Source organism: Cottoperca gobio, chromosome 14 (assembly GCF_900634415.1).
Source record: "Cottoperca gobio chromosome 14, fCotGob3.1, whole genome shotgun sequence".
NCBI classification, from domain to species: Eukaryota; Metazoa; Chordata; class Actinopteri; order Perciformes; family Bovichtidae; genus Cottoperca; species Cottoperca gobio.
In genome coordinates, this window is record NC_041368.1 from 11921092 (window position 1) to 11943375 (window position 22284).

Genomic DNA, 22284 nt, shown 5'->3' on the forward strand with positions numbered 1-22284 from the left:
GCCAGATGAAACCAATCAATTAGCTAAACTTAAGCATGCCTTAAGGACATAACAACTTGGATGTCCAGCAACCTTTTGATGTTAAACAAAACAAAACTGAAGTTATTATACTTGGCTCCGAACGCCTTCAAAATAGTAACTCTGAATGGCATTAATATGGCCTCCAGCATCACCGTAAGGAATCTCGGCGTTATCTTTGATAATACTAATAATACACTTTATTTGTATAGCACCTTTCATACAATAATTGCAGCCCAAAGTGCTTCACAGCAAAAACATAAAAACAATTGATAAGGATCTGTCCTTTAACTCTCACATGAAATACATTTCAAGGACTGCCTTCTTTCATCTTGTACGTAACATTGCAAAAATAAGACACATCCTGTCTCAAAATGATACAAAAAAACTAGTCCATGCATTTGTTACTTCAAGGCTAGATTACTGCAATTTATTATTATTATTATTAGGTTGTCCCAAAAAAGAGTCATAAGAGTCTTGTTGATTCAAAATGCTGCGGCACGTGTATTGACAAGAACTAGGAAACGGGATCATATTACTCCTGTGTTGCCTCCTCTGCACTGGCTCCCAGTAAAATACAGAATATAATTAAAAATCCTTCTCTTGACATACAAAGCAATAAATGTTCAGGCTCCAGTTTATCTTTATTAAGATATCATAGTACCTTATAACCCAACTAGAGCATTGCGCTCCCAGAATGCAGAGTTACTTGTGGTTCCTAGAATTCCTAAAAGTACAATGGGAGCCAGAGCCTCCAGTTATCAAGCTCCTCTCTTGTGGAAGCAGCTCCCAGTTTGTGTTCGGGAGGCAGACACCCTCTCTACATTTAAGAGCAGGCTAAAGACTTTCCTCTTTGATAAAGCTCATACTTAGGGCTGGCTCAGGCTTGCCTTGGTCCAGCCCCTAGTTATGATGCTTATATATGATGCCTAGATATGGGCTTAGACTGGCGGGGGACTTACACCTCTCTTGTCCTCCTTTCCCCATCTCTCTCTCTTCTATCTGTATGCATTCATGTCCCTTAGATGTGTAGCCGGTCTGTAGCTGACACCACGATCGACTCTGCGTTGTGTTGTGTGGAACCAGGAAATAACGATGAGGAGAACTTCTGCCTTTTCAACCAGCATTTATTGTCTCAAGGCTCGGAGAGAGGCCTCATCCAGCACCGAGCAACTCTTTACCCACATGCCTCCTCTCCTCCGCGGAACCCAAAAACAGTCTCCCGAAAGTGGCGTGAACACAGAAAGTGCCAGTTTTAGGAGTATCAAAATAAAAGCATATTTAACAAAATAAGACTCCTCGAAATAAATATACAAAAAAGGAGTATTATTACAATAAAATATGAACAAATGGATGTTTGTGAAATATAAAACATGTTATCATTTATACATCGGTTACACATGCATGTTACTATCTCAGCATCCGGAGCATCATCCCCAGAGTTTATGTGTCTCTCATCTGGCAGGTTGCCACTATTAAAGCTTACGTCTGCCCTGGTCCTGCCTGACGGCAATACGTCAATATTTATTTTTTAGAGGCACCAGGAAACTTTTTTGACATTCTCCTGGATCCATCTTTTTAATATATGATTACATCATAGTTTCTGTCACATCGATGTTGTATTTTACAATGTTGTTTTTTCTGTACACCTGCCATCTATTGCACGTCTGTCCGTCCTGGGGTAGGGATTCCTCCTCAGTTGCTCTCTCTGAGTTTTTTTCCATTTTCCCCCCTTTAATTGTGGCGTTCTTTTAGGGAGTTTTTCCTTGTGCTGTGCGAGGGTCTAAGGACAGAGGGACAAAGACATATCCTGTACAGTCTGTAAAACCCACTGAGATAAATGTGTAATTTGTGATATTGGGCTATATGAATACATTTGATTTGATTTAATAACAAAATGTCTAGTGTTCAACAGACACCATAATCATATTCTGGATTAGTAAATAATAAGTTCACAATCATAATATTGATACATATTAACGCAAATAATTCATAAATAATATAAATGCATTCTGCCTGTAGAACAGGTCCCTGGGCCTCTAAGCAGGACACAGTAATCCGTATAAAGACGGAATGCAGGTTGTTATTCATAGGCAGGTGTTTGTTGGACAGGTAACAGGCTGCTGCTGCTCTGGCAGTGATAACTGTGTGCTTTTTTAAAATGAATACAAGCACAGTGCAGATGTGAGCAGACACAAACGCTGTCAAAAAGTCTCTACATATGTTAAAGCAGACTAACAGCTGATCCAGCTGTGATCGCCGACATCAGAAACGGACGAGGCTTCACGTGACGCTTCACGTGACGCTTCACGTGACGCTTCAGAGGAGGGGGTGTCTCATTTCTCTAAAACCACATTTCCTAGTTTCCTCTCTTCGTATGGTTTCCTTGCGTCTCTCTATGCATCCCCCAAAAGTACGCAAGTGAGAGAAACGTGGATGCAATTCAAGAGACTTGGGATGTACTGCATGTTTCTACCGACAATTTCATATATTATCAAAAAAGGGAAATGAGATGTGAAAAAAAAACATGTTGTCCAATCTGAAATATGTCTATATGAGATATGAGTTGTTCTAAAGTAGCTTGACGAGTGTACAGAAAGAAAGAAATCCCATAATGGACGTAATGATGGGTAAATGCAGTTGTGTCAGACTCAGGCATTGTGAGGAGAAATCTGGTTCGTTTTCACATACACATTTTATTTTGCATCAAAGGATTGAAAAAGGGCCCAACTGTGTGTGGCTGCGTATTCCTGAGGGCAAACCAATCTGGCGGGTAAAGATTCTTCAAAGGGAGAGCCATTACCAGAACAATGATCAGAACAAAACCATCCAAACAAGTGGAAAAACATCGCATAGTGAATCTCATTGGCAGAAAATGCTAATTAACTGCAATTTAAAACTGGTTTTCAAAAAGATCTTCAGATTTGGCAGTTGTCAAGTCTATATATCTTTGTAAGGTGATCGTGTAAATCCATAACCATTCAACAGTGTAATAAATAAGAACAAATCTAGTTTATTTGATGTTTAACATCATATATACTTATCGTTAAACTCTGCATCCCATTTGTCTTCAGGTGACATGAGGACATTTTGGCCTGGACATTTCCCTTTTACTGTCATATTGTCCTTTCAATATTGCAGCGTCACTATGTCACTGTATGTCATTGGAAAAGAATTACCAAAACAAATATATATATATATATTTTTATTAACATACTCTTTTTTTGTGAATGGCAGGAAAAAGACACACCTATTTTCCTATGTCTTTGCTTTGGATATCACAACTGATGTGTTGCTTTGTCACCATAAAATAATGTTGTGGCAACCATTTGTTGAGAACCATTGTTAGTATAATGCATAATAGGATTCCCAGCAAGAAGTGTGAAACACAGCTTGTTATATTGGCATATTATTTCCAAGTCGTTATGTATTTTTAGCTCTCATAAATGAGTTTTTCTCAAAACAATTACAGCGCAGCCAAGTATAGTATATCTTCTGTTTAGGTTCTGTTTAACATAGACGTCCCTCTTTGCCATTATGATTCTCCTCCTCAGCTCAGCTGACAATGGGGTTTGTGCTTATTTTCACCAAAACGCTCTGTGCAAAGTACAACGATACAGTAGCTTCATCAAAATAAGCTAACAGTTTGAGCATTAATGAAAAATCATTCACAGTAATAAATCACAAAAGAGACAACATTGGGTTTGGCTTGCATAGCAAAGCAAAAGGAAGAGAAAAAACATTAAAAAATATATTTACAAATTATGCAAGTCCTTCTTCATTTTAGTCATTTTGTTGTGATTTATCTTCTTCATCTCCACTGTGTGATTCTTTGTACACGCTGTGACAGAAAAAAAGAAGCGGACATACATCATACGGTTTACTCTTTTGAAGAGGGGGATGAAAGTAACACTGTGAGACTGGTGTCTGTGTCTGTACATGACATTTACAGCTCTGCATTTTTATCGCGCACTCTGTTCCTTTGTCTTCACTCTGTCTCCTCTCCGTCTTCCAAACATCACTCTGTGTCACTCGCAGAGAGAAAATCTCATAGCGCTTACAAACAAGGTGTCCTGGGATCAGGGAGCAACTGCAGGGAATGATGCTTCACAAAGACTCTGGAAGAGCAGACACAACAAAAACAACAATTTAAAATTTGGATGACATTAAATTGAAAAAACTCTCAATGACTGCATTTCTTTTTTGCACAATCCCAGGAAATAACTGGATTTAAGATTAAGAAATTGTTGAGGTTCTGCAACTTTCCTTACTGAAAATGGTGGAGCATAATTCTACATTTTTGGTGTTGTTTTTCTTTGCATTTATCTCTATTGAGACTTATACCATTATATATCTGTACTGTGATGCTGTTACAACTGACTAAGATAGGCAATATCTGCCTCTCTTAGTCAGTTGTGACAGCATCGTCTTTCTTTACAAATTGTTAAAGAAGTGACAGCCACACATTTCAATTTATTACGTGCTCTATAATTATTAAATTGCATGGCTTCTCTGTTATTCTCTGTCAATCAGGGTAAATCAAAATCAAACTACAACATGTATTCTAATAATAGCAAAGCTTTTAGTAAAGTCTGCAGATTATTTCTCTCTGCAGATATAGGTGATATTTGCTTGCTTAGATTACTGTATATTATTCCGCAAACTCTATCCAGCCAGCCTTTGATAATCTGAAACTTGTATGAGATACCTTTCAGTAAGCAATTCTAAACTTTAAACCTGTTTTAAAACTAAAACTTTGATTTTCTCTAGAGTGAGGAACAATTGACTTCAGATATCCGCTTTAAATGGTACATTTGAACAATCCCTTATTTTAATACTTCTGGATTAATGATGGATTGAAGTTTACTTTTAAAACCGCTATATAGACAATTCATGTCGCAAATTGAGGATGCAACATTTGTGTAGGAACAGGTCCTACTGGTATTTACCATTTGATTGTAGAAGAAAGACCTGTGGAAGGGATCTTTCTCTCTGTATTGGATAATGGTGAGATTATTTATAGACATGCTCCTAACTCAAGTTTAACCGTACGAAAATGGACCTCCCGTGGGCGGCCATGAGAGATTGCTATATGAATGATCCTGTTTAAATCACTCTAAAATAAAAACCATTACAGCTAAAGCATTCATTCTTTTTGCAGCGGTACGTTACGGCTTCTGTCTTTCGATCCGTCACGTGGATCAAAAAACAGAGCGTTCGTGATGACGTTGTTACGTTTCGTGTGGTTTGATGTTTTGTGTGTTTATTTAGTAAAATTGTGTCCAATTAATATATATCTTTTCATTTATGATCAGATTGTAATACTTTTATCAATTATTATGGTATATAAGACTTAACTTTTTAGCTCAGGTTGCACAGATTTGAGTGATGTGAGGCATTTGAAGATACTCCAATAAATGACAACACAATAAGGAAAAAATACCAATGTAGGCACGGGGGAAATCTTTTCTATTGCAGAGTTTATACATCGAGATGCTTTCTATCAGCTCAGCTCTTGGATTTATTACTGGCTACCCACAGGGCACCCATCATTGTGTCTTGTATCAGAAGCTGGGCTGGCCCTCCCAGGCGAGATCAGCACTTTTATCTATTCATCTGCTTAAAAAATGACCATCTTATTTATTGTCACCCTGTGCCTAAGACATTATAGATATAACACCCGTTCTCAGGACTTATTTACAGAGTAAACTGAAACTTGACACACTGATATTGATAGGGCAGTTCAAAAATGTGGTTGTATTGATTTTAGGTTTGGCTATTTTTAATAACATGCTTGTCTTCTTATTTCCTTTTTTATACCTATGCCAAGGATATTTCAGAAATATTTTATTTAGAATTTGTCATGCTGTTCTCTAAATGTATGTATATTTAAATCTCACTATTTAATCACCATATTGTCATGTCGTTACCATCATTTAAAATGTTTTATTGTGTGACCTCCTGATTAAATTAAGTATATTTAAAACATTCATTATGTGTAATGTGCACATGAATATGTCCTCAGGGAGGATTAACACATACAGTGTTCCCTTTTCTCTGTGCTGTTTGTGGAAGGATGCCCGTTGTGGGAGGGATCTGTGCCAGGTCTCTTGTGGGAGCCCCTAGTCAGGGTGGCCCTGTTGGATGTTGCTGTGCCACTCCAGGAAGCCATATGTTGCCGCTCCAGCGTCGACACGGTCACCATGCACTCCTCAGAGGGGTCTGAGGCCGCAGCTGCCCACGAGCTGTGCATGCGGGAACCCACGCTGTGCAGGGAATTCATGGCCGGTGTGTGGGCTGCTGAGTGGATGGTAGATGAGGGTATTTGGCAAAGGATACAAATGAGACATCATGATAGAGGCACTCCTTTCTGGATTTACTATAACAGAGGATTCTCTGGCAAATATTGGCTGAGAGTGTAAAAGACTTCACTTACCGTCTGTGTTGATGTCTCTTCGTCTGGGCAGAGTCCCGATCTTTCCCGTCTGCGGTTTGAGGCCAGTCAACGGAGCCCTCTTGTGGCCAAGGCTATGTGTGCTCTGTGTGTGCTCTGCTGAGCCAGAGCTGTCTGAGCGACACTGCTGCGAGCTTTTACCTACACAGAAGGAAATAAAGGGGACATATAATGCTAATCTTTAGGTTCATACATGTATTTGGGGTTTATACTAGAATATGTTGAAATGCTTTAATGTTCAAAAAACTCTTTAAATACTGTCTCTCTGAATATACCTGTATTCACCTTCTCCCTTAAATGCTCCGTTTTAGCGTCTGTCTCTTTAAGACCATGTCCAGAAAAAGCCCAGTATACTCGGATTGGCTTGTGAGAAAAATAGGGCGCTTATTGAATCCCATGTTTTATAAGCTGGGCAGCCCACAAAAAAAATTGACTTGTCCTATTTCTCAGTTTGTGAGTTGGTAGGCACTCCAGATACACAAATGTATGTGCACAAGCACTGACAAAGTGAGTTTAGTCTCCTTTTGATGAAGATTTGATTAAGCGTGTCTGGAGTATTCAGCGTGTGATGTGGTTGTACAAAATCATCCAGTAGAAATTGTGTCAACATTTAAATCAACAGAACTAGATCATTACTAGATATTGTGTCTTGTGTTAAACATACAAGTCTGAATGTGACGTCTTGAAAGAAGGTGTGAAGATGATTCACACTGTTTCCATCACTTGTGGAACTAACTCCTTCATACAACTTAGTATAAATTCTAAGATAATAAAATTACTGAACGCTTTAATCAGAAGGCCCCAGTAATATTTTTTCTTTGTTGAAGCAATATAAGCAACCTGTTGTATGAAGTTCAAAACCTAAAACAGCATTTGAAAGTTTTGTTCAAATCAGACATCATAGACATGTATTAACAAACATCCTATTTAAAGCATTAATCCACAACTACACGATGGCACCCCCTGTGGAAATACTGCCACAACACTGGCTTTGTTCATGATTTGTTTCACTGGACTGAATATATTTTTTTCAATCTGCCTTAAAATATGTGACAGTTAAAAATGACAAGATAAAAATGTTTGCATTGCTAATGTTTGTAAATATTTTTAGTCACGCCGACCTGTTTTGCCCTGCAACGCTGTTATTAAAAGTGTTGAAAACACATATTCTCAATGCTCAAGTCAATCTCTTAACCTATCAAACAATGGAGTCTAAAAATGGTACACTTCTGTCCCTGTGGGAGAAGCCTTCAAGTTTCTCTCTAAAGAAATGCTTTCAGACAGAACCCTATTTATAAATGCATCAAATCTTAAATGTTAGACGTGTGGCTTTTCTGCAGAGCACTACTAAAGTTTTTAAAATATTCTATGTTTTGCATTTGATGTCTATGCAAGAATGGCTTCAAGTAACTTTTCACAGACTGTCTGAATATCTCTTTGAAAAAAAGTGTATATGATTAAGAATAGGATATCTGAATATTTATTAAGCCTATAAAACTTTTTACTTTACACAAACTATGGTTTCTACATTACCTTTGAGTGTCAATCACGATCCCTGCTGGCTACATCAACGTATGCCTGATCTACAACCCCTACACTAGTGTGTGTGTGTGTGTGTGTGTGTGTGTGTGTGTGATTATATGTGCTATTGTATGCCTTGGTCTTTGTACTCTGCAGTGTGTCCGTAGGTGATAGTTCAGCCAGCCAACAGACTGCACAGTGTTTGCTACCTCAGTGGTCCAAACCCTATTGGCAGTCAAAAACGTTGATATTGGACGTTATGGGTTATGTTAAAATTTGACGTTTTTGAACATTCCATGCCATGTTTCACATTATTTTTCTCCTGAAATATCTGTGCACGGCAGCTAAAAGGCTTTGTTAGGGAAAGCTTGTAGTCATTAGAGCGGCAACGATTAGTGGATTTATCAATGAGTCTATCGACAGAAAAACGATTCCCAAATATTTTTGATAATCCATTAATCGTTAAAGTAACATTTCATGCAAAAATGTCAATAAATGCTGTTTTCAGCCTCTCAGATATGGATATTTTCTGCTTTTCTCTGTTTTATATCATACACTGACAAAACACCACATTTGAAGACATCATCTTGGACTTTGAGAATTATTTTCCACTATTTTCTGACATCATATAGGCCAAACAATTAGTCCATTAATCCAGAAAATATTCGGCAGATTAATCGATAATGAAAAAGATATCGTTAGTTGCAGCCCTAGCAGTCATGGTTAAAAGAAACGCTATCATTATTGTTCAGATACATGTGCATCTACTACCCAGACCTCACCACAAAAACCTTACTGCATTAAAAACCCACTTCTTCCTGCACTGGCACTGTCATGGGAATCGCGTACTCCAAAATTGTCTAATATTAATGCAATTTCTTGGGCCGAGTGGCTGCAGCCTCTTCAGCTTCAATGTAGGAGGGAGGGAAAAAAGCAGCATGTCTGCACTTGATCTTTCCACAGTTATTTTACATCTGCATAATAACACATTTTCAGATACGAACATAGTTTAATATTGTTAAATTAAAAACTATATCATTGGACATATGTTTGCTCCATTTGTTAGTGATAATGAGAATATAAAACAATCCATGTGAGGTGCAAAGATATCGATAAATATGTCTAAATCTGCATATTCTGTACCTCCAACTAAATATAAGTGATGAGGTGAAGACTTTTATAAATACATCCTTAGATAGATAGCCATGTTCTTAAACGCATTGTCCTTTTAATAACAACATATCAAACTACAGCTGTTAATTAAAGCTGCAAGCTTGGCAGCCGTGGTGGAAGGAGTCAAATACCACACGATGTTAATTTCATGTAAATTGGATGATTCTTGACACATGAGGCTAATTATGACTTGATTTTGAAATGTAGATGTCCTCAGGTCTGTTCTTTTTATCATGCATGAGAAAGTTGGAAGAGATTGGACAATGTGTATTCCAGTTACAACAACTTCCTGTTTCATGGTGAACCAAAATGGCTGCCTGAACTTTTACTTTTTTTTTTTTACTTACAATTTATCATCTTTAGATTTTTCTGACCAAATTTGAAGTTGATATCATTCTTTCTCTAGGTAAAGTTGCTAAAGTACAGCGCCTTTTTAAATGGTAAAAAAGCACAGTAAATTCAAAATGGCTGACTTCCTGTTGCGTTTACGGTATTCCTTCAAGAGGCTTTTTTGTACTTCTCCACATGTTAAATCTGCCTAACAAATTCCATATCTAGGTGAAACGTACCGCGAGGGCTACTTTTATAGGGGACGCTATCGAGCCATTTTGCCACAACCATTTTCACCACTTCTGATGGGTGTGCAAAGTTTCATAACTTTTCAAGCACCTTTTAAAATAATAAAATAACTTCTTGCATTACACAAGGTTCCTCGCACCTGTATCTGCTCAGGCCTTAATTAAAAACAGTATGATATTTATTTTATGGTAAATGTACTTGTACTTCTGTAATCCACAACATCTTACCTACTTTTAAGGAATATGTTCTGTTGTTGGTGTTGTAGGTTGTAGGTATTGGTATATATTTATACATAATATATTTACACATTCCCATATCTGCTATGTTTGCTCCATCACGCCATCTATGGCCTTATTATTTATGTAATCTGCAGCTGCACAGGCCACTTTTCTCAAGGTTTCCTCATATTTTGTGTAGCAGAAAAGATGTGGTGATGGAGCCAGTCAATTGTGAGCCTGCCTATTTACCGGTAACGCCCCGGTGGTCTCCTCATTTAAAAGCAATGACTTCCATCAAATTCGTTCTTCCACATGTAAAACATACCTGAGCCCTCAAGGTTATCCACGCTGTGACCAGGAGTGTATTCAAAGCCACACAAATTCTTTGACACCATCGCATATCTTTCCTCCTCCTCCACTGTCCTCGTCATCTTCGGAAAGGAGAGTTGCTCCCAAATCAGATCCTAGTGTGGTGGACAGGAAGTCCATCGGAGGGACAGGGGTGGTGGAGACGTTTGGACTGCCCTTCATGTGCCTAATTAATTGTGGAGAAAATGTGTATTAATGAACTAAAAAACATTTTAAAGAAGCAATGGAGGTCAGATAATGGAGCGTAAATACTGTATAGCAGAATCAGTGCATATTCAGAAAGGTAAAGATGCAACGTGCAGACTATGAATGCCTGCAATGATTTCACTGATTACTTTCTCAGCACTGGTGTGTGTTGTGCTAACACAATTGAGTTGTAATTGGGCTGGATAAAGGATATCTGGATGGGCAAGGCTGTCACCAACATGCCTGTTATCTCCGCCACAGCTGTCCTCCATGATGGCTCACATCCCGCCATAGAGGAGATAGCATGCATAATTACCAACTCTATTTATCGATGTCAGAACAGCATGTTAGACTAAACCCAGTCATTACCCTCCAACACGTGTCGCCTCTGACTTGTCAAGTTTTCCAATGCTCCATCAAAGGTGCAATCAATGGAGAGCTGTGTTTATTGCTCGCAAGAAACGTGGACTGCAGGTTTGGCTGACACATGTAAATACCAGTATTATAAGACGCTCAAACATTGGCTATTGATATGCAAAACCCAAACTATCAACAGAATACAATGAATAAAATTACAGGTATCTCCACTACTAGTGCGCAGCAAAATTGCGATGCATACACACAAGATCATTTGAAAGCTTTATACTAAGAGTGCCACTAAAAGTTTTTTTTCTCAAAATATAATTAACTTGGCGCTTTGAAAGTTCCTTACCATGACTGCTTGGCCACCTCATATTGGTAAGCTCTGGTCAACTCATCCAAGTGGGCCTGCAATATCGATTGCATTTCATCATGGTGGGCCGAGCTGAGAGAGGAAGATGAGGGTTGGCTGAAGGAAGCTGCCGCTGGTGAGGAGGATCTGCCTCTCAGGGGAGGAGTGGGACCTCTCTCTTCCTCTACCTCATTGTCCAAACCTTGGTGGCGGTAGGTCTGGACAGACATTGGTGGGGCCCAAATGTTGCTGTCATATCTGGCATGTGGACAAAATGTTTTATGTATTAATAATCATCATTGACTTTGCTTAACAACTGATTGCATAGTTGAAGAGGATAGGAAATATGTAAAGATTTAAGAGTGACTTGACTTGGGACACGACTTGCTTTAAGTAAGGGCTTGAATGGACATAACCTAGGACTTGGATTGCCTTGCCCAAGAAAATATGACTTGGGATTTGAGACATGGACCTAATGACTTGAGTCAAATTTTTGATTTAAATCTTACTTTAGTAAATGGATCAAAACAATTATTTTCATTTTTTATTAATCACTTTATTATGATATAAAACAGAGAAAAGCAGGAAATCTTCATATTTGAGAGGATAAAAACAGCATTTTCTGAAATCTTTGCATGAAAAATGACTAACGATTGATCGTCAAAATAGTTTGTGATTGTTTCTTAGTCGATTGACTAATCGATTAGTCGACTAAACATTGCACCTCTACTTAATACAAACCTATTTTATTTAGTTTTTCTATATATAGACAGGTAGAGATCTATTTCAACATTGTATGAACTATTATGTGAAGCTCTTGTCCAAGCTCTCTCTCTCACACACACACACACACACACACACACACACACACACACACACACACACACACACACACACACACACACACACACACAGACTGTGGCCACAGGTGCAGGATATTGTGACCTCTATGCTTGCATGTGTTTCTTCTGTCGACGTGGGTTTTCTGTGTTTGTGTGCATCAGTTCCAGGGGCAGAGATTGATGAGATATGAATGTATCTTACCCTCCTCCGTGGTTTTCCTGGGGGTAACGGTCAAGGTCAACCTCGGTACCAGGGAGAGGGTGCATGGGTGGTGGAGGCAGGGGCATGTTAGCCCAGCACGTCCCATTTGATTTAGAGGCCTTTGTCCCACCCTTCACCTTCTTTTTCTTCCCAACCTTTGTACCTGGGGGGAGGTAAAGAGGGAATGAAGTTAAGTCTCCTCTACACAATGTGAAGAAATCCCTGTACACACAAACAGTATTCTACACCGAAAACACAAACACATACCTAGAAAACTATCTTTTATCTGAACTTTTTCTAGCCTGCCTCGCACCCAGTGTTCATTATTTCTCTCTTTTGTGTGTGTTGACAGCGCATTAGGACTTTTTATAAATGTTGACATTTCTTAAAGAGCCACCAAAACCTGCAGCAAATCACTTTTAAGTCGCTTCCCCACTTGCTCTACTTTATCTTCGGTAAGCCTGACATTTAGCTGAGCACACAGACTATTGTGCAAAGCCACAAAACGTACAGACAGAAATGCCTCTGTGACTTCACTAAATGTATATACACTGCATGAAATAACTTGGAACACTGAGGGATTTTCCGCCATCACTAATCAAGTTAACCCGAAGAAATGTGTCATGATTGGGTGACATTTCTGGGCTAGATGAGCTCCTGGGGTAGAATTGTGATCAAGACAGAACAGTAATTAAGAACATTATCCTAGGGGTCCATTTTCAGTGAATATGTAAATAAAATTCCTCCTTTTCATTTAGCTCTTTCTCTGGTTTAGTTTGCCAAATCCCTTCCAGTAATTTCACAGAAATAAACTACCTGTCATTTTATTGCTTGTACTGCTGCTGCTGCCGTCCACCCAGCACCCAAGAAACATACACAAGAGTGCAAACATCACACCACAAATAAATTAAAATTGATCTTCAACATGGCACGTACCATTGCCAGGGCGTCTGTCAGTTAGCGAGTACCCCAGGTTTGCCATTTCCTGCTGGGCTTGGAGAGAAGCCTTCCAGCGGGGATCTGGCCTGTCCACAGCCAGCTCATGGAAGCTGTTGGACTGGAGTATCTGAGTGGTGGCATAGGGGGTGGGCTGAATGCCTCGTGCTGGGCTGCTGTAGCCCGCTTTCCCCATGAAGTCAATACTGCTGTAAATGGCTCCATCAGACAACATGGTGCCAGTCTTTTCCACGGCCGCGGACGGTAAAACATCTGAGACAAAAGAGGAGCGCGACAAACAAGAACGGGGAAAAAGAGATCATGGAGAGATAAGTTGACATGAAGTTAACGATCTTTAAGGTCATTAACACTCCCTGCTGCTCTGGCACTCTGTATTAGTTAAATACAGATCTCAAATGGACTTGATATAAATGAAAGTGATTATATTCTACCGCAATTAGCATGCAACACGCTGTGGGAGCCCTGTGGGAGTGTTCACGAGAGGGATATTCAAACAGCGCTAACCTTCAGCTCTACTGTCCTGTACACATAGAGCCCGCAGCTCACCGGGGTTCCAATGAGCCGAGAGGACATGCAGATACACAATAAACACATAAACTTTGATCTCATGAAACCTTGAATAAAATTCACAATGGCAGGGCCTGAGAAAGAACGAAAAGTATATGAGAAACACCGCAAACTTAAGCAAAATATCAAGCTTGTCAAATCAAATTAGTGAGATATAGCCCTCAAAGGCTTTTTTTAATTTGCGTGCGTGTGTTTGTTTGTGTGTGCGTGCTTATGTGTGATGTCCTGTCACTGCGCTTCCCAATGGATGAGCATCAAAACTGTCTGACCAGGCATTGCTAAAACGGTATTTTCCAGACACACCAGCCTGTTTATGTTTCTTACCTCCTCGGCCAAAGTTGCTGCCGCCCTTGGGACTCCCTAAGCCCCCGTTAGCTGGGAGGCTCGTGGAGGGCCAGGAGTCAGCCAACCAGGGGAGGCCTTGGTCACCCGCTTTCAACAGCCCTGGACGGCTGTGAGAGTTGTGAGTTTGTAAAGAGAGATAAAGAGAAGAACATAGTTAAATATCCAGTCTGCACCGTAACAGCATTGCTCATTTTCTTCCTGCTGCATCGACAACAAATTTATTTGAAAACTCATTCAGCATATTCTCGCCTGTGGAGCAGCCCGGTGCACGGGCGACAATTAACAACAGAGAGACATAAAATGGCAAGTCTATAAATCAGACTTCTTTCTCCCCTTAACTCCACCACTCCTAACTCTCCCTGGAGAAACAAGGCAGGCCTAAATACACACTAAATCCACTTTAGAGCCTTAGCACAACAGAAATTTACATTTTAAATTGAGAATCATGGACAGCCTCTGGCAGATAGGCTACACTAGTGCACCGTCTCCATAGCAACAGAGACAGCAAAAGCCCATTAAGTGGTTTTGGAAAGCTACCGTGTCATTTTGTTTTAGTGAAATACAACGGTCGTGAATGCTGGCTTTGACTTCAAGGTAGGAAAGTTGTAGGCGGCAATTCAGGGAGGTGAAGAAAAAAAAAAGGCAATTCGTATCAGCTGCTGTAAAAACGGCAAAACATTCACATGCCTCGTGCATCCTGTCCGCATATGTTTGCTTAATGTGGAGCTACACAAGGAATTTTCCACTAAGGCTGATTCACCAAGTGCCAAGGGAATTGTTTCACAGCTGACTTGGTGATGGCTCAAAGGTGTTCAAACAATTACATCAATCATTTCCATTTTAGAATACACAAGCGTGTACATACATTTACATACATTTGTTTGGAAACACGTGCCAACATCAACACATGTGGGGAAGCACGCTCATGCACACAAAAGGAGCAAGAAACTGTTTATTTTTAGTCCATTATTTGCAACATTTGTTCTAGCTCTGGGCTTATCTGCCTGCTTAGGTGTGACAAAACGGAAAGAGGGAACAGGGAGACAAAGATAAATATATATATTTCTTCATTCACTTGCAAAGAAAATTTGCCCCCTTCTCTTGTACACTTTGATACTCTGTGGATACAAATGCAGCCTTCGGGCATCTTTTGAGACTGCTCATGGCCGCCAATTAGAGTCTCAAGGTCCAGCACTTTGTTACTCCATGCCCACATGCGCCCCATCGCAGTGTACTGGATACGCCAAGCTTTTTCAAACAGCACATTTATGTCCAACTCTCCCCTCCTCCCACAACCCCTTGCTCTGCCAACAACCTCTGATGAACTGACAGAGAGCCAGTGAATACAACCTTCACCTGTGGTAATCGGTGGGGCTCACTTCAAAGGGATGATTAATGATTTCATCAAGTGTACATCAGTGCAAATCGTACGCTGAAATTAGACAGCAGCGGTAATATTGAAATGTGTATGCAAATTACGTTCATTGTGAAAGAACTCTTCATTACAGGTATTACAATAGGCTCTCGTCATTGAGATGGCAGACCGAGCATTGCGCTGCGTGGCAGTGAAATGCCAGAGGGAAAGCTCTCGCTGTAGGTATTCTTGGTTTTAAAAAGTTAATTTAGATTCTTACCTTCCATTTCGGATCAGGCCTCTGTCTCTTTGGAATGTAACTTGCAGAGAAAAGAGAGAAGAGAGAGAAAATATATTTCAATTATTTTGTCTAAAAATTTCCTGGACCACCATCAGTTTGAATGACTGATGCATTATTGCTGTCATTAATGGGATATTGTATATGTGCAATGTAAAGACATACCTGCACGGGTAAAGGTGAAGGACTGAACTGTGAATTTAAAAAGAAGAAGAATAAAGTGTCAAACATTATACATGTTTATATCAAAAAAGATGCTGCCATACTGTAATGCTCAAGAACATTCAGCAGGTGCAGCCCTTTCATCTTTGCTTTGCTTGTTCATTAATCACTGAAGGTATGTCAGCACCGATCACTTTTAGACATTCCAGCATTTTCTGAATTACGCTGATTTGCCCTGAGGGATAAAGTTGAAATGAAGGTGACATAGTTGACCCCGCTTTGCCCTGGGGCATCTGCATTATCATGCATGTTATTTATTCATTTCTTCCAAAATACAAAATGGAGCATGAAGGCTGTCTTAAAAAGAGAAAAGAACAAGGGTTTTATTCTCAAGTTAAATATTTCAAATGTGACACCTCAGAAGACAACAACAAGAAAAAAGCAATTAATGCCATGTTTAGGAATTTCATCTCAAAAAGATTTAGCATTTTAAAAGAAGTCATAGAATATTTAGTATCTTTACCATTCCTGTAAAAAGATTACTATATTCTTCTTTAAAATGGAAATGTGGTGTTTTGGAATTAAACTCTTGAATTTGTTTTGAGAGAAGGGATCAGAGAAGCAGCACTCAATCATGTAAATCCCTATTGAATTTGGAAATCACAGCGCTCTCTCCCTGAGTCACTGCAACGGAAGCTGCAATACACATTATGATAATAGCAAACAGCTATATGCTTGACTCACGGAGGGATAAAAGAATATTCCATACGTAAACCCAGACGTGCCTCGTGTTAAAGTGCAAACAACACCAGCCGTGGACTAGTAATGGAAGGTGATGTTAAATTACTTATCTCGCATGAATGTATTAGACTTTGGAGGTGCGCTGCTGATGGAACTCACAGTTGATGCACATCAGTGCACAGTGAATTAAAGGCTTTTTTTTCCCATTTGTGCTGAATGTATTCCCCATTGTTCTGCATTTTAGCCAACTCAAATGGAGTCGCATGTGGGATGACTTCGGCTTTCGTTGAAGAGAGAGAGAAAGAGAAACACCGATTGTGCTTTGAGATTCTGTGTTGGTGCAGAACCATGCAAATTGTTTGTTTTCTTTACCTGCATAGTTGCTGAGTCCCTTCCTCTTCTTTCTCCTCCAGTAGAGCCAGGCACTGAAGCCCATGAGGACAATCCAGCAGGCCCCTCCCAAACCAGCGATGAACGCCGGCTGCTTCACCACGTCTGAGATGCTATTGTTGCCCTCCGATCCCGTCATAACATCCCTCAGTTCTGCACCTGGGGGCACCGCACACAAACACACAGACACAGACACAGACACAGACACACGAACACGCACATGCACACACACACACACACACACACACACAGGAGACACACATGAACAAATATTATATTTCAGTAGTTGGTGCACGTGAAAATTATTTGGGATGAATATGAAATCGATTTCATTTCCATTGTTGTCTACATGCCTGAAATGTGAACAAGAAAACAAAAGCATATGAGTATCTGATAGAAGAGGATATATGAAAGGAAAACAAACTGTTTGTCTCACTGTGTGTATGGGTTCATTGTTTTGGAAACTCAATATAGGAAAATATATTTTCAATAAAAAGCAAAATAAGCATTGCTCAAGTCAAATTATGAGCATGTATTAAAGACACATGGACCACAGGAACAGCTAAAAGATGAGGAAAAAAAGAAAACACGCAGGGGTTAAAACAAAAAAAAGAAAACACAATGGAAAAAAAAACAGCATCAGTGCATCCAATATGTAGGCAGAGTAAATCAATTCAGCAGTGCACTTATCAACTTGAGCTGCAAGACACGAGATTGACAGAGCAGCTCTGACAGAGTTTGATTTTCCTGTTGCGGCTACTGTGCTGTGAAATTAGATTCACAGTCTCGAGCAGGACCTATCCCCCCCCCCCCCCTCCCATCATTAAGCTTCAGCCCACCGGCCTGTGTTTCCCTTTCTCTGTGTGTTAAGGGTGTTATTATATATCAGTCAAAAGTCACAGATGAAGAGCATCTGGCCAGGGCTCCGATATTGATTCTGGGTTTATATACTCTGGGCATCCTTTAGGTATTTGATAAGATGTGATAGGCTGATAAGCTCGTACAAAAACACTGTCTCCTTTGTTAGCGCCAGCTGCACACATTTTGAAGAGGATTATTGATATGGCTAACAGTACTTGGCACAGTGTTACCAGACACTACACTTAATGAACCACAATTGATTTCTCAGAAGACGTCTACGTTGTAAAGCGCAATCTTCTTTCTTCAAGTGCAGTAAATTGATAAATCATTTTTCCAGACCCCCCAGTCTGTGATGGAGACCTAGGTCCCCTATTATGAGGTCATTTCAATTGACTCCAGGTTTGGTGTGTGTGTGTGTGTGTGTGTGTGTGTGTGTGTGTGTGTGTGTGTGTGTGCGTGTGTGTGTGTGTGTGTGTGTGGATTACCCAAGATGATGAGCTGGGGTTTGCTCTTGACCCCCACCCCTGCGCTGGTACCGGCAGCCACCTCCACATGGTACTGCACTCCAGTCTGCAGCCCCCCAACTACCACTGAACGGATGGTTGCATCCACAGACTTATTGACATGAAAGCGGGTTTCGTTGGCCAGACACCAGATCTGACAAAGACAGACACGCCAGACAGAATTCATTGTAACATTGCACAGTACATGACTAAAATATTCAGTTTGGTACAGCGTATCAGGTGCAGTTTGATCCTACCTTGTACTCCTGGATGATGCCGTTCTGTTGGTCGGAGGGAGGAGGGTCCCATGACACGCTGATAGACGTGCTGTTGTGGTTCCCTACTGTCAACACTGTCACTTGCTGTGGAGGCGCACCAGGTGCTGATGGGACAAGAGGGGGATCAAATGATTTAAAGAAACAAAAGAAATAAAGGAGACAAAAGAATAAACTGATTTAGCATAAGTTTTTTTAACAGAAGCTTTTGTCTTTTTATTTTTTTTACCTCAGCTGAGGAGGTCATATTTGTTAATCAGCATAGCATTTTCATGAAACAAGGAAGAACCCATTTAATTTTGGAGAGCATCCGTACCACAGGGCGGATACACAAGTTATGTTTCACTTTTGTTTACATTGAGAGACAGGACATTTGTGCTGGATGGATGTGGTGTCGGAATATATAGAAACAGCGATCAACGTGTTGTTTCAACACTCTGAGCAATACAATACAACACATTTTCTTTGTAGACTTAAAGCTCATGAACACACCAAAGTCGGAAAAACGACCTCCCAAATCAGGTAATGGGACCATCCTAGGAACCCATGAATGCACCATTGGCCTTGGCCGTGCCATTCTAGTTTTATCATGTTACAGAAGGATTTGTCTCACTCACTACCTCAACTTATATTCATACAGCAAGCCATACAACACGGCATTTTCTAAGCCAGCGTGGCAGATGGCTACCAGAGCACTTCATCTCAATTTCATATCTTAATGGTAGGATTAGTTTTTTCTTTGGGAGTTGTACTGGGACCTAAACATTTTTTGCCATTCTTTCATTATACTGAGTTTAATATTCTATTATCTAACTGGCATCATAAGTTATACCCACCAAGCATTTGATGTCCAAATTGTGCTTTACTAATGTGCTCATACAATGACCATTCCAAGCAGGCCAGCCAGTTAGAAATTCCTCAGCCAAAGAGAAATGCCCAGTAGCTAACATCACTCCCATAATGGACTAGAACTATTCAGACCACATATAAATGAATTCAAAGTAGCTGTAGTCAATTTTGCATATCATATCTGAATGAAAATGGTCAGTCTCCATGTCCTATAATGAGGCTTCTGAGATGGCCTGTCAACAGAAATGTAGCGCTCTGCCTCACGCTGCCAAATTCAAACTCCCTCTTTTAATGGGTCATATTTGTGTGTACCAAACTGGCCTAATAACCTGCAGGGACAGATTGCCGATTTGACGAGACTGCAGGCAGCGGGAGGCAAACACCATGTCTATGCAACTGAGCAAATCATCATCATCTCTCACTGAACGGACTACACAACCGCTCCAGGCACAGTTTCTCATGATTCCCATTAAAACTATCATTATGTTTTGACTGAGTGGATGAAATAACTACTCCGAACCCAATTAAGAAACGGAAAAAAAAGCGAACGCACTATCTTCAGTGGAGCCATGTAAGCAAGGCAGTGAATGCCACGGCAGTGCAGAGAAGCCAAAGCAGGTGGGCCATGACGGGATTGTCTGGTTTGCCACCTGGCCAGAGAGCAACATGGCTACTGTGACTTCTCCAGATGGGATTAGTTCTGTAAAGGGTTGGAGTGAAATGCAACGCACAGTGTCTCAGAGAGGCAAGCAATTGATTGTATTGGTAGATCAGAGAAATACAACCAGGCCATATTAGGAGTATGAGAAAGAGTGTCTGTGCCAGACCTGAGACTGACCTCTGCCAGTCTTCTGACAGCTGGAAAGCTCTCAACATCTGGCTCAGTTAATACATGATGGCAAAACAATAGATGTTTCTTTTTACGATGAAAAGATGAAACAACCCTCCCTGAATGATTTAACTTGTGCTTAAAAGAGAGGCTCTAAACAGATATGGCATGTCGGCAAAATATTTGACAGCCTCGCAATACAAAGGAATTTAATCTGCCATATGAGAGGCATTTTATTTCTATTACATTTAACAAATTGACTCAACCCAGTTTGAGGATATCTATATTCAGCCATTTGGACTGTATTGACTTTCTGAGGTAATTACTGTTAAACGGACTTGCGCAGATGTACTGTCACAATATAGTGAGGATGATACTTTTCAGAAAGCAAAATGATTATTTTAATGATAGGACAGCCAAATATAAAACTCCTACACTTATGATATATATTTATGCTGAGAAACCATCTGCCATGGACAAAAAATATCTTTGCTTAGCATTAGCCTGTATAAATGCAGGTGGACTGTAGTGGAGGAAAATCAACCTTTACACATATTTGGATTGCCTACCAACTCAGACTGTCTTTGGGGCTTTCTGACTCATAATTTCTAAGGCAATCCATCATATCTGTTGGCCACATTTCACAAAATCAAATTATAATCATAAATCTATTGAAAACACCCAATAGAGCACAAACTGCCACCAGTGTTGGAGCATTGTCCAGTTTAATAAAACTTTAGCCAGGAACAGCTCATTTACCATTTGTCTTCATTTGATTTTCTGAAAGAAAAGAAACCCACATACTGTACATTTTAAGCTTTTCAGCTGTTGGACTTTTGCACTAGCACATGGACACAGAAGAATAGCCATGACCACATTGACGACAAAACTATGCATTCAGTTTCGCATAGTTCTTCACACGATTACATTTTACTTTAAACTATGTATACATAAATGTTTTGGTTGGCTAAAGTCAGTAGAGCATCAAACAAGTAGGCTGTTATTTCAGTGGTGCCGTTTCAGCGAAATGATGGAGCTTTCCCGGCCAGACAAAGGTTTACATTAGGAGAAGACGGGAACCATTAAATGTAGTTCCGCTATTTCCGTTATGTAGAACAATCCCTGAGGATGATTAATGGCTACAATACCAGGAATGACTCAGGATAACATTACAATAAATAGTCACAACAGCGAAAAATGGTCAAAGAGTATGCTCTTAATAATGTGACTAATACTGATATTAAGACGGAGGAACATAGTTATTTAAAGCATTTAATGCTTCCAATGTCTGAGGGAATGTTTCAGTTTTTACTCACAGCTGTGCAATTAAACAAAAGGCACTTAAGCTGCTTAATGTCGTGCTAGGCAGAGTATAAAGTGGTAAACATAACCTGTTATGCAAATGAGTGCATCAATTAAGGTAATTAATTCATGAATTAGCAAACATTTCTATGTCAACATACCTGTCTCCATATAACACACGTGTAATGTAAAATATACCTCTCGTTGGATCGGGGAGTTCTATTCTACACAGGATGGCCTTGTCTTTTCTCGTCACTGACCCTCATGCCAAGTTCTCATAATATCAGTGCATCCCATAGACCAGGGGTAGCCAACGCGGTGCGCCGCGGGCACTTGGTCTATTTAATTGTTTTGCTGTTTTAAAAAAAATCAATAACACTTGAATTATTAAGTGTAATTTAACATTTAAAATGACAATATTGAATATAGAACTTAAAATCAAAAACGTTTGATGTATATATGAACTCTGACCCTGTAAGCTAAATCTCCATTTCCCTTTTCGCTGAGACAAGCTAGTGGGAGCAGCTACGATGGGGCGCTAGGTGTGTTTTTTACGCTAAACATGGCAGAAGAAAAC

The 22284-nt window shown here is 39.9% G+C and overlaps 1 protein-coding gene across 1 annotated transcript in view; it reads right to left on the reverse strand.

The window, feature by feature from the left end:
- Positions 1-1799: 1799 nt before the first annotated feature.
- Positions 1800-22284, reverse strand: part of LOC115019125 (roundabout homolog 2-like) — an 87539-nt gene continuing 67054 nt past the window's right edge. Inside the window, 14 exon segments of the mRNA XM_029448497.1 lie at positions 1800-4136; positions 6061-6315; positions 6455-6613; positions 10289-10379; positions 10381-10498; positions 11231-11488; positions 12275-12437; positions 13211-13483; positions 14123-14250; positions 15778-15817; positions 15961-15987; positions 17071-17247; positions 18435-18606; positions 18710-18834. Of these exon segments, the coding sequence (XP_029304357.1) occupies positions 4135-4136; positions 6061-6315; positions 6455-6613; positions 10289-10379; positions 10381-10498; positions 11231-11488; positions 12275-12437; positions 13211-13483; positions 14123-14250; positions 15778-15817; positions 15961-15987; positions 17071-17247; positions 18435-18606; positions 18710-18834 (1988 nt within the window). The 3' untranslated portion in view covers positions 1800-4134.